Below are 10,665 nucleotides of genomic sequence, written 5' to 3' on the forward strand. Positions count from 1 at the left end.
AAGTCAGGGTAGTTTTAAATTAAGTAACCGAAGGTTATTGCGGCGCAATACATGCGATTAATAAGGAAGTTCACACGGATTTCGCAAATGCTTGGTCCTGACAATGAGTGGTGTGCGCCCTAAAGGTATGGGGAGGGGACAACCAATAACGCATTCGCTCACTTAAGGAGCGTTGGGGCATAAACTCACAAGAGAGCCATTCCTTGTTACAAGTCAGTCGGTCACTCAGTGGGCACATAATGTACATGGAATAGGTTGGGACAGATGACTTGATATCCTTCAAAGATTATCGTCTGTCATCCTTCAGTGTATGGCATATGAACGAAATCCATCAGCTCAGCTTCCAACACTAATTTCCCATTTAATCCAAGTGTAAGCAGATTGCTTAATCACTCGTGATAAACATTCCCGAAAGTCTCCCTCGGGATACTACTCTCGAATTAGATCAACAAAGGGGAAGCGCAGTTTCTCATCATCAAGACTATGAGGATATTCTTGAGCTTTTAAAGCCTTGAAATCAGCTCGTGAAGGAGACAGGCTCCAATCACATCCCTTTCCAATGACATTTAATGGGACTTTTAGAGTGAAAGGTAAATAATACAAAGCAGGAACGAAACAAATTATGGACTAGCGCATGTAAATGAGCACAGGTTGCAAGTCCATGTGAGTCCAGACAAGGTGAATCAAAAACCACACGAACATTTTGGATCACCTGATGAAGGATTATCACGTTCTGTTGATCTGTTACAATGTGTGGATAGAAAAGAGGCAGTATTCATAATAAGCTGCATTCCAAGTGGTTTGAGGTAGAGATCATAAAATTGTCAAAAAGGATTAATATTTCAAGGGCTTCATTCAGTGATAATGGTGAGCGAATGCCCACCGAGAACAATGCAGTTGGACAACAAACAGGGTTAGCAGCAATCACGACCACTTTCGGCCGAACTACCCAATCTTCTCCCCACCCAACCATGCAATCTACCCTATCACCTACTCATTCCCGCATTAAACCATCCCACACCCATCCATTCTTTCAATCATCTAACCGGCCATTCCTTTTTTTCATTCTATCCTATGAATGATTTACTTTACGCCTGATTATTCTACGCAGAATCGTTTTGGAATGTACTTTGAGGACAAAGCAACCCCGATAAACGAACAGACCTGCACAGAGTCAGCCTCCGCTTCCGTGCGCAGCCTACGTGAGATGGAGGAGACGAGGGCGAACTCAAATATGGCCATGTCGTGGTCAACCTCAATTAGCAGTTCCATGAGCGAAGTCGTTTCGTCCGCCATCTTGTCACGATCACAGTCATTGGGCTCCTCCGCAGGATCAGAATGAAGAAGGGGCAAGGAGGTGGAGGTGGGCAGCAGGAGCCGGCCTTTCGTCACGCTGCACGTTTCACGTCCTGCGTCCACGTCGATGTCTGAAATAGGGGAAGAATTTTAGGCCAATGGAGGGGTCGTACTAGCACCTTGCCCAAAAAACATTGAGGATAATGGAGCTGATTTGATTTGCTACCATACTAATCCATTCTCGTTCACCCACCCATGGCGCACCTATGCCACTAGTCTCCCAACCCCTCCGTACATTTAATCATAAAGCTAATTCTAGACTCGTGAGTCCCATAGTGCCTTAAGGATTTACTTAAAGTGGTGAATTGGCTTTGCGCAGGGTGTCTACGACAGTACAATAGCATAGAAGGAAGAAGACACAGTCGTGGACAGCTGAATTGGCGAAGAATTACAACAAAAGGGTAGCTTTGCCTGCAATGCTGGCCAACAATGGGAAGAAATCACGTTTTAAAGACTAGAAATCATTCTTAAGAGCTACTTGCTACTTAAATCATGATCAGAGACCACGGTGGCGCCTATTTCAAGTAGCCTTTGGGTAGATGGTCTTACAAAACCAACTCGTTGTAGACCATCATAAAACCTTTTATGTTACTTCTCAAGAAATTCCTCTCTGACACAACTTGTTCATGAAAGGACGACGCGTACCGCAACGAATGAAATGAGGCCAATTCCTGCTAGAGTACAAATTGATCATATTATCCTCGGTCCTGCCTCAGGATTAATGATCGCAAAAAAACCTGTGACTTTTGAAGCAAAAGTGCGACTGCGGTGACCACCGGTGATGACGCTCGAACTACGAAGATAACTATAAGCTATGATTGTATTTAAGCACCTAAACCTCAGCCCTCCGAGTTTTTGCCTCCATCCACGTGACATAGAGCTCTATGAAGTCATCCATCATCTCCACCCATCTACAACAAATCAATTCCCAATGCAAACACCTCATAGCGTCCTTAAAGATAGCTCAACAGCTAGATGAACGCACTACAGATAATTTGAGATGAACAGGGACGGTGGTCGGAAAATACCAGAATGGCTATGCCTAACCAAGCTGATACCGCCATTTGAAAATGGCAACTTCAACAGGATATAAACTAATCCCGACAACCTCCGAATAAGTTAACAAGACAGGTAAACACATTAAAATAGCCGGCTTTTCACCATTAAATCGGTCAGAACTCACGATCAACCTCCGATGTGACAGCTTCCACAAAGAAAGACAAATGGGATGGCGAGGAATTTCGTCTACTGAAGATACCCTTCGTAGTTGTTGTGACAGATGGCTGGTTTCGATGCTGATACCGATCTCGCTTCGCCGTGAGCTCCACTACCGTGGCAACCTGAGACTGGACTCTCGCCAAAGTGGCCAAAAAAGTTCGGGCGATCGGACGAATCGCCATTAGCGAGCGATCACTAGAACAGGAAAGGGTTCAAAAAGAAAGTGAAAAGTGACCTACGTAGGAGCCATATCGAGCACCTTGTTCGCGGTAGAAACGAGGGATTCCTCCAAGGTGGCGAGGTTTAATTCTTCTGTGTACTTCATGCGAAAATGGCGCTGATGCCGCAGTGGTTCGGCCACACATGTCCGGATTAGTTTGAGTAGAGAGCGGACTAGTCGCTTCCGTGAAGTCTCAATCTGTTTCAGGGAAATTTGCTACATTAAAAATCGAGCACAACAGCCAATTCAGACTCTCTACCCATTAAAACATTCCCTTTAAGTGCCATGTATATGTAAGGCTCCAATTCTCATATCTCATATAATTTAGGCCAAAAAAGGAGAACAAGATCGATGACATCTAGGTTCTGAGGGTTCATTGCGACGCAAAGTGGAGTAGATGTTAAGTAACCGTCTATAATAGGGCAGGAAGTTTTTCTACCTGTGACGGAGGTATCCATGCTGCCCCATTAAAAATACGCTTTTGATTTTCTTTACCAAGTTTGCAAGTAAAAGCCTCAAAAAGAAATGGTAGCAGACAGCAGGGACAGAATAGAGTCCTGAAGAGGGCACATAAGCTGAAGGTGAGCTAATGACACTACGTAGTGACGCTAGTCCCAATGTGTCCATGTATCGCCAATACCTGTATTAATTCAAGGAAGGTAATCAGTCTTAGTTCTTCAAAATAGGTCCTATAGCCTAAAAAAGTGACATGGTTGGTGCTAAGACCAAGAAATCTATACTACAGGTTAAACTCTAATCATCAATTAGTAAAGCAGAATGATTACAACAAGTAAAACCATCACTTTTAAAATTAACAACAATTCGAGGCTGTGAACAGATGAATTTTAGAGGTAAAATTCCTTTCGAAAATGACATATGAAATAAACTTACGGCGCCATAGACAAGGGAAGAATTAAGGTGCAAAAGCTTGGTCTCCTCTATTTGCGACCGCACAGAACATTCATGGAATCTATAAATTGCCTCTAACGTCGGACCCGACATTAACCATGTTCCCATTGGCAAGGACTATAACTCTAAATTGAGTACGGTCTCTTGATGAGATAAACAATAGCTTAGTTGAACGTTTCGAACAAGCTTTTTTAGATAAAAAGATTATCCGGAAAAATTAAATGCCTTATTTGGAGAGCTACTGTTATTACAAGGAAGGATCAACTGAGCAAGCCTTATTTTTCCCGTTTCATAATGATAATATTATGACTTAAAGATTTCCCCTTCTCTGAAACAAATAGCAAGTAATAGACAAAAAGTGACACAATCTCAGAATAAAATTGATTTAAATTATGGCTAAAGTGCATCATTTCAGGCATTATTGTGGTGCCGCGCTAGGACAGGCATACCAAACAGAAGATCTCTGTAGGTGCCTCAGTGCTTTAGATATATTGGAAGATGGGGGAGTGTTAAAAACCCTATAGGTCAGGAAAAGGTAGTAATTTGGTTGTGCATATACCATCTTTTAGAACATTTTCTCATGTGTGGGTGTAGCATGGAAGAAATTAGCTCTGTGCTAGAAACTTTATCTTTACTCTACACCTTTGCTTTCGCACCGATTACTGATTTGTTGGAAACGTTTGGGAACATTGCGGAAATAATGCGCATTGCTGTAGATCTGTCCTAGTAAAGAAATGGTTTTTAATTCTAAGCATAATAAGTATGGCAGACTTGCAGAGCGGTTGGGGGGCCACTGGCACGGCCCCCATAAAAGTGTGTCCAAATGAACCCAATCTATTTTTAATTACTATAGTTGTTTAAGTCTCGATTTTGTGAAGGGACCACTCTGGACCATTCTTATTGTGCTGGCGTCTGGGCTATGCCCGTAGCACTTAGCCCTACTGTCTAAGTACCATGTCTTCTTTTGCATTCGGCGTGCTGCATTGGTGGCATTGGAAAGCGAACTATTGCTGAGTGATGAGCCTTAGAGGGAGGGCTACAAATGAGCATATGCTGCAGATGGGAAAACATACGGCGACCCCCAGCAGACGGTCTGTAAATGACGTCTGACCTCGGCAACTACTCCAGTTCCGTGGTCTGCAAGATGACTGGATTTGCCTATCGTACCTTTATGAAGCATTCAATTAAGTAAAAACGCAATATCTCCTCCACCTCTCTGTTGGCTAAAGAAAACCCAGGTAGATATATGAATTAGCAGTGCTGAAGTGCAAAAAAGGTGCAAGGAGGAACAGACGCGAAACTCAGTCCCCACCCTCACGGAACTCTGATCAATCCCATTCTTTGTTCTACGACCACTTTTAGGCCATTGATGCCACGACTAGCGATGGACACGCGCGATACCCAGCACATTCCTCCGTCCTCAAAATCCAGTTCCCATGTAGGACAAAACTCCAGATTCACCAGAATTGCCAAGAGGGATCAGTGATTTTGAGGCCAAACATCACATTAGTTGTATGCAACTTCGATGACTAGCGCAGATGCCTCGAAGGTGATTTTCTGACAGCACTGCCTACGCTGTAGAGGCTAACGCAGAACGCTGACCACTTTTTGTCTAGGAACCATATATGTTCATGTTAAGTCTCTTAAGGACTGTGCAATTGGTTTAGACTCAAGAGAATAATATGATTGAAGAAAATAATTCCTGATTAAAGCTACCAATTCTACCAAAATTTGAACAAAAAACTGCCACACTGTCCGTTCTTCTTCTTCTTCAGATATCTTTGAATCAATTACCAAAGTCGAAATTACCCGAACTGTTGGATTTTGGCGACTTAAATGCAAGCCTCTAAGTGTGCAAAAAAGGTGCGAAGAGCCGTTGTTCGATTGCATGTACTTAATTTGCAATGGGGGCTTGGGTAAGCTAAAATGACAGTTCAAAGTCAAAATGGATTAAATCCGTGTTAAAGAGGATTGGAATTTCGGCCATTTGTTTGCTAATCTATGAACCAACGGGCATACGAACGAGCAAATTGAGATTAATAACTTCAGGACTGCTGGGCCTTGTAGGTCGTTACCAGTATTTTGGCTATTTTAATGCCATAGGGACAGCATTTCTACCGAAGCCCCCGTTAATTGTATTGGGATTGACCCAAACAATAGGGACAGGTGCGGCTTCATCCTTTTGGTAGGAATCAAAAAGCTGATTAAACAACCTTATCACAACATCACGCCTACAGCGCCTTGATGATCCTGGCTGTTGATATCAATGAACAGAATTTCTTCATCAAAAGACAAGAAAATTGACGTGTGTATGCATTCTGCCTTGGGCGGAGCATTAACGCCAGCTATGCATTTTCTTTGCATAGAAATAATAAAATGCAATTTGCTGTGCTGCGACTTTATCACCTTATGTGCAACCCATTGAAACAAATGTGCAGGTCGTGCCTCAATGATTTTACATGTTCCCTCTACGTTACCATAGTGACGCATTCAAACAAGATGACCCATTATTCAGCTAAAATTAAAGAACCTTAGAAAAGATGATTTTAAGAAACTTACAACGAGTGTTTTCACTCTCGAACAAACTAGGCCTTTGATTTTGTTTGGCAAAGGCAAGATTTAGAATACACCCAGGTTTGAATAGGTGGATTATTACATATTTTTATTTCTTCATAGAAGAATATACACGTTCCTTTGAGGATTTTGCTGGGGTGTGCAACAAACTTGCCTCATTTACCCTTAAGCAATGCTTTCTTTAATGAAATTTGATTTTTAGTCTTAAGATTGCATTATATCAATTTATTTGTTATATTTACAGAACTTTATTTCTCCCCTGAGATTAAAATAAGCCTCACTGGTCTGGGGATTTTTTACAACATGCAAAAGGATTGGGGGCTATAGGATTTTACTTCCGGTCTTACCATTCAGCAAAATTTCAGCCCTAGGAGGCTGAAGATTTCTTAATGTCTAGTAAACCCTTAATCATTAAAGATGATTTTTTGTCACGCTCCGAATTCTATCCACTGTTAGGCTGGAACAGCTCAATATAGTCTTTAAGTATGGAACTTGCTACTTGCTTATTCTTATTTGAAAATTTTTTGCTTAGCACCTATGTGATGCATGGAGAATTTGGTTCTTAAAGTCGATCATCTACCTACCAAATACAAGATTTGACTGAAGTCAAGCTCTTTACCCGAATCTCAATGCCCTTTGTTATCCTGTATCAATACGCTCAGTCAATCGAGGCGGAGCACTCCATGCAGATAATGCTATTTTTATCCTATTTTACCCTATAAGGCAGAGGACCTGTTACAGGAGGGGAGTTCAGGGCATTCGATGCCCAGCCGCTTTCCTCGTTCCGCGCTACAAGTGTTGGAATACTCTGCGCTGTTCGGAATCAGTTTTTCAGCCTTTGCTGCACCAGAATCGTTTAATTGCCCGCTTCCTTTGATCCGCGTTCGCCGCAGCTCCAGACACTCCTTGTCCAGGCTAAGGGAATTCTCCTTCATTGCGATTTGCTCTATCAGTCGCTGACGTTGGCGTTGTACTCCATCAAGGCGGTGTCTTAGATTAACCATGGCGGTGGGAAAAAGAGATAAAAAAAAACATCCTGACAAATGTGCATAAAATGGACCTGGCTCTAATCTTCCCTATAGGAATTAGGGTGTAAATCAAACACACACGTTTCTAATTTTATTTGATTCTTCAGTCAATACACCGACGACAAGCAGGTAGTGCCACCTAATTGGGTGTCAAAACAGGAGCAGCCAATCACTTACGAAATCGTTAGCCAATTAGACGTGAGGTAGGGCATCGATTTTCTTTGGTATTAACCAATCAATGGCTCGGCTTGAACTTGGACCACGAATCATCAAAGACGTGAAGAGAAACCAACCAGCGGAAAAGATAAGGCTGTACCTAATAGGTTTTCCATAAACCGGAAATTGCGGTGAGAAAAATGTTTTACGGAAAACTCCTAATGATCGTTAGCTAAGGAAAAATGCTCTATTCTAATAGAAATATAAATAACTCATCATCGCCTTTAACCAATGAGCAGCATCCACGGACTGGGATTCTTCACCAATCGTTAACAAGCATGACTGACTAATAGACCACGGCATAAAAGTAAGGAACCAATCGGTAGAGAAGCTAGAGAGGGAACCAATCACTTTCTCCCTCTCGCTAATGAGGAAATCAAAGGAAAAATCAGGCCATTTTACCACGCTTGAGCTGAAAAACTGTGCTGTTCATCACCCCTACCGACACACAAAAGATAAATTCGGGTACCAATCAGGGATAAGCAAGAAAGAAAGGCTAAATAACCGAAGCCATTTTTTTCTAATTAGTCAGGAGAACACTAACCGACTTACTTAAGGACGGCCACTTGTCAATAGGAGTAAAAGCAGGAACCACTGGGTTCTGTTGACGACTAGTTACTAGTAACTGAATACTTTCATCCACTGACTGACAAATATCAAAACCCGAAGTGATTTTATGTCTGAATCAGGACTTCCACTGGCTGCTAAATCAGAAGGACTAAGTTGATCATTCAGAAGTGACCTACGGACCTACACTGACGTTGTTTGAGCAGTAGGGTCTCACGAGAGGTTGCAAGCTGTCTGACCTCATTGGTAAGGGTGCATTGTGGTACGTCTAGACACAAATCCATTCCAGGACGGTAAGTGCGATTCTCGAGGCGAGTGTGCGCAATCTTTGCTGTCTGCATCTCCGAGTCCATTTCCTGCTCCAGCCAAGCGAGTTGCTTCAGAACCTCTTCTATCTCCTCTTCAATCTAGCCAAAGGTGTTGTGGGCAAATATAAGACACGATTTTTCCAGTGGCTCTTGAGATGTCGATGTCACGAGTAAGAATAAGTACCATTTGCAAGCCAGATCAGATTTTATGGATTTGCAAAGAGCAAATGGAAAAAAATTGCAGTTACTTTTAACATCAGTCCCCTTCCTTCTATTATGCTTAATTCAAACAAGTGTTGGCAAAAAGTTTAAACAGTACGGTAGAACCCCACACAGGACATCGCGGATACCGACCATTCACTACCTTGTTATGGTTAAAATTCAGTGGATAATGTAGGCGCACACTATTTTCTTCCAGATCCTACGACAGTTTATGCGTCGATTAGGCAGTAAAATTTATTTGCTACATGATATCGACAAATGTAAAACCGGTATCCATTTAAAGAGTAACGTATTCCTCTATCTCATTGTTGAGGGAAGGGGTTGGGGAGAAACTGCGCCTCTTTACCTTAAAAACCGTGCTTAGAATTTACGCCTCTTCTGGCAAAGTCGCTCACCCAGCGCTTCAAGGTGTTGCAATCGCGTGCAACTTAAACGCTTCTTATGGTAAAGATGCGATTATGCCGAAGTCTCTTGCCTATATTCCGTTAAATCAGGAAAATTTCGCCATTGGAAGGCGCTAAACAATGAAATTCATAGATACTAACCTCCTAAGTTACCGGATTGTCTAAATGTTCTCACTTTAGGCCAAAAAAAGAGTAGGATAACTTTTTGTCCCTTGAAAAATTTATTTATAGAATTGGTGCCATTTGTATGCACCATAGACCAAGATAAACAACTTACTTGTGTTTTTTTTAAAGCAAATAGGCTATATGTCTAAAGTCTTGATAGTAGAGTAAGTGTCCTAATTGATGAAACAAATGTTAAAATTATTATACGCAAGTTTTGGTCGAGGAAAAGCAGTCTAGCCATCTTACCAAGACAGAGATCTCACTCACAACTCACCCTTTTCTTTTGCCACTTGAGTTTAGTCAGAGCCTGTTGCACTTCGTGCCCTCGCTCACGAAGTGCCGAGTCCACAGCATCAGCCTGACCAGTCAGTTCATTGGCGACCTCTTCAATTAAGTTGAAGATCTGGTAGCGTTGGGTCGTACTCTCACCCACCTCCTTCAGCGCTCTATCATAGTTCTGTCTTGAAAAAGTCTCCCATTCTCTCAAAGTTGTTGTGCTTAAATTTGGTGTTGTAAAAGTGGTAAGAATAACTTTAAAGTAAAAGCAAACAACATTTTGCACAACTCACTTAGGAGGAATACGCGTAGGATCAACTTTGAGCGATGCCTCAGATAGTTTTAATGTGGTCTGATTCACGTCAATTTCAGTGGTTTTCCTCTTATCCTGAATATCTCTGCTTATTCTGCTGTGTGCGTCTTGCATAAGTAGAAGTTGGTTTAAAGCCTCATCTATTTTTTGCTGCAGACGTTTTCTATTTTTTAGTAGAAGTCCTTGCTCCTTCCTCAGTTCAAGGTCAACTTTGTCCTCTGTAAAATCTATTTCTCGACGTCTGTCTCTTAGAACTAAACACTCAATGTTACAATCTTCGTGAATCTGCATTTCCTGAATTTGCTTCTCCATTGCTTCCTTGGCTTCGTTCAAGCTGGAAATGCCATGCTCTAACATGTTCTCGCCCCGATCAAGAAGCTGTGTAGCAGTGTTTAGTGAATCCAGCCTGTTATCCAGCGCTGTTGTGCTTCTATGGTTATCCCACTTCGTCCGCAGTTGGCACCCATGAAGCGTGGCCAAAGCATCATGACGAGTAATTTCTGATACTCCGCGATGCCAATTCGCACATGCAGTCATCGAATCGTTCTTTGAAAACCAGCTGGGCATCTGATATTTGCATTGTTTTTTATCAAAAGTGGCCATTTCATCTATTTAAATTACGAAATGCTGATGTTTGAACAAAGCGCTATTATTTTTAACCTGAACAACGTAGGTCATAAATCGTGGAACAGCCATACAAACAAACCTATTAAACATCTTATGTAACATTCAAGTGCTTTTTGACTTAACGCTAAGACCTTTAAGTGAGTAAAATTCTGATTGCTGTTTATCTGATATTTAAGTCCTCTTTTATGTCACTCCTCATTGGGGAAAATCATATAGTTGCACTTATTCCTAGTCCTATATTGTTATTTTCTTCCTACCCTTT

At 41.9% G+C, this 10,665-nt stretch overlaps 2 protein-coding genes across 2 annotated transcripts in view; both read right to left on the reverse strand. All coding sequences in view use genetic code 11, as the record gives it.

Annotated features, from left to right (window-relative positions):
• Positions 1 to 2,756, reverse strand: part of EGR_08395 (Lateral signaling target protein) — a gene marked incomplete at both ends in the record, with an annotated part of 6,503 nt that extends 3,747 nt beyond the window's left edge. Inside the window, 2 exons of the mRNA XM_024497644.1 lie at positions 1,165 to 1,427; positions 2,540 to 2,756. Coding sequence (XP_024347948.1) covers positions 1,165 to 1,427; positions 2,540 to 2,756 — 480 coding nt within the window. The remainder of the gene's footprint in view (positions 1 to 1,164; positions 1,428 to 2,539) is intronic.
• Positions 2,757 to 6,993: 4,237 nt separating this feature from the next.
• EGR_08396 (Tektin-2) lies at positions 6,994 to 10,379 on the reverse strand (the record flags this gene model as incomplete). The annotated part of the gene is made up of 4 exons (XM_024497645.1): positions 6,994 to 7,267; positions 8,272 to 8,495; positions 9,462 to 9,684; positions 9,757 to 10,379. The coding sequence occupies 4 exons, from the start codon at positions 10,377 to 10,379 to the stop codon at positions 6,994 to 6,996; spliced, it is 1,344 nt and encodes a 447-aa protein (XP_024347949.1).
• Between the last annotated feature and the right edge of the window lie 286 nt (positions 10,380 to 10,665).

This window comes from Echinococcus granulosus (assembly GCF_000524195.1).
Source record: "Echinococcus granulosus chromosome Unknown EG_S00105, whole genome shotgun sequence".
Classification (NCBI taxonomy): domain Eukaryota; kingdom Metazoa; phylum Platyhelminthes; class Cestoda; order Cyclophyllidea; family Taeniidae; genus Echinococcus; species Echinococcus granulosus.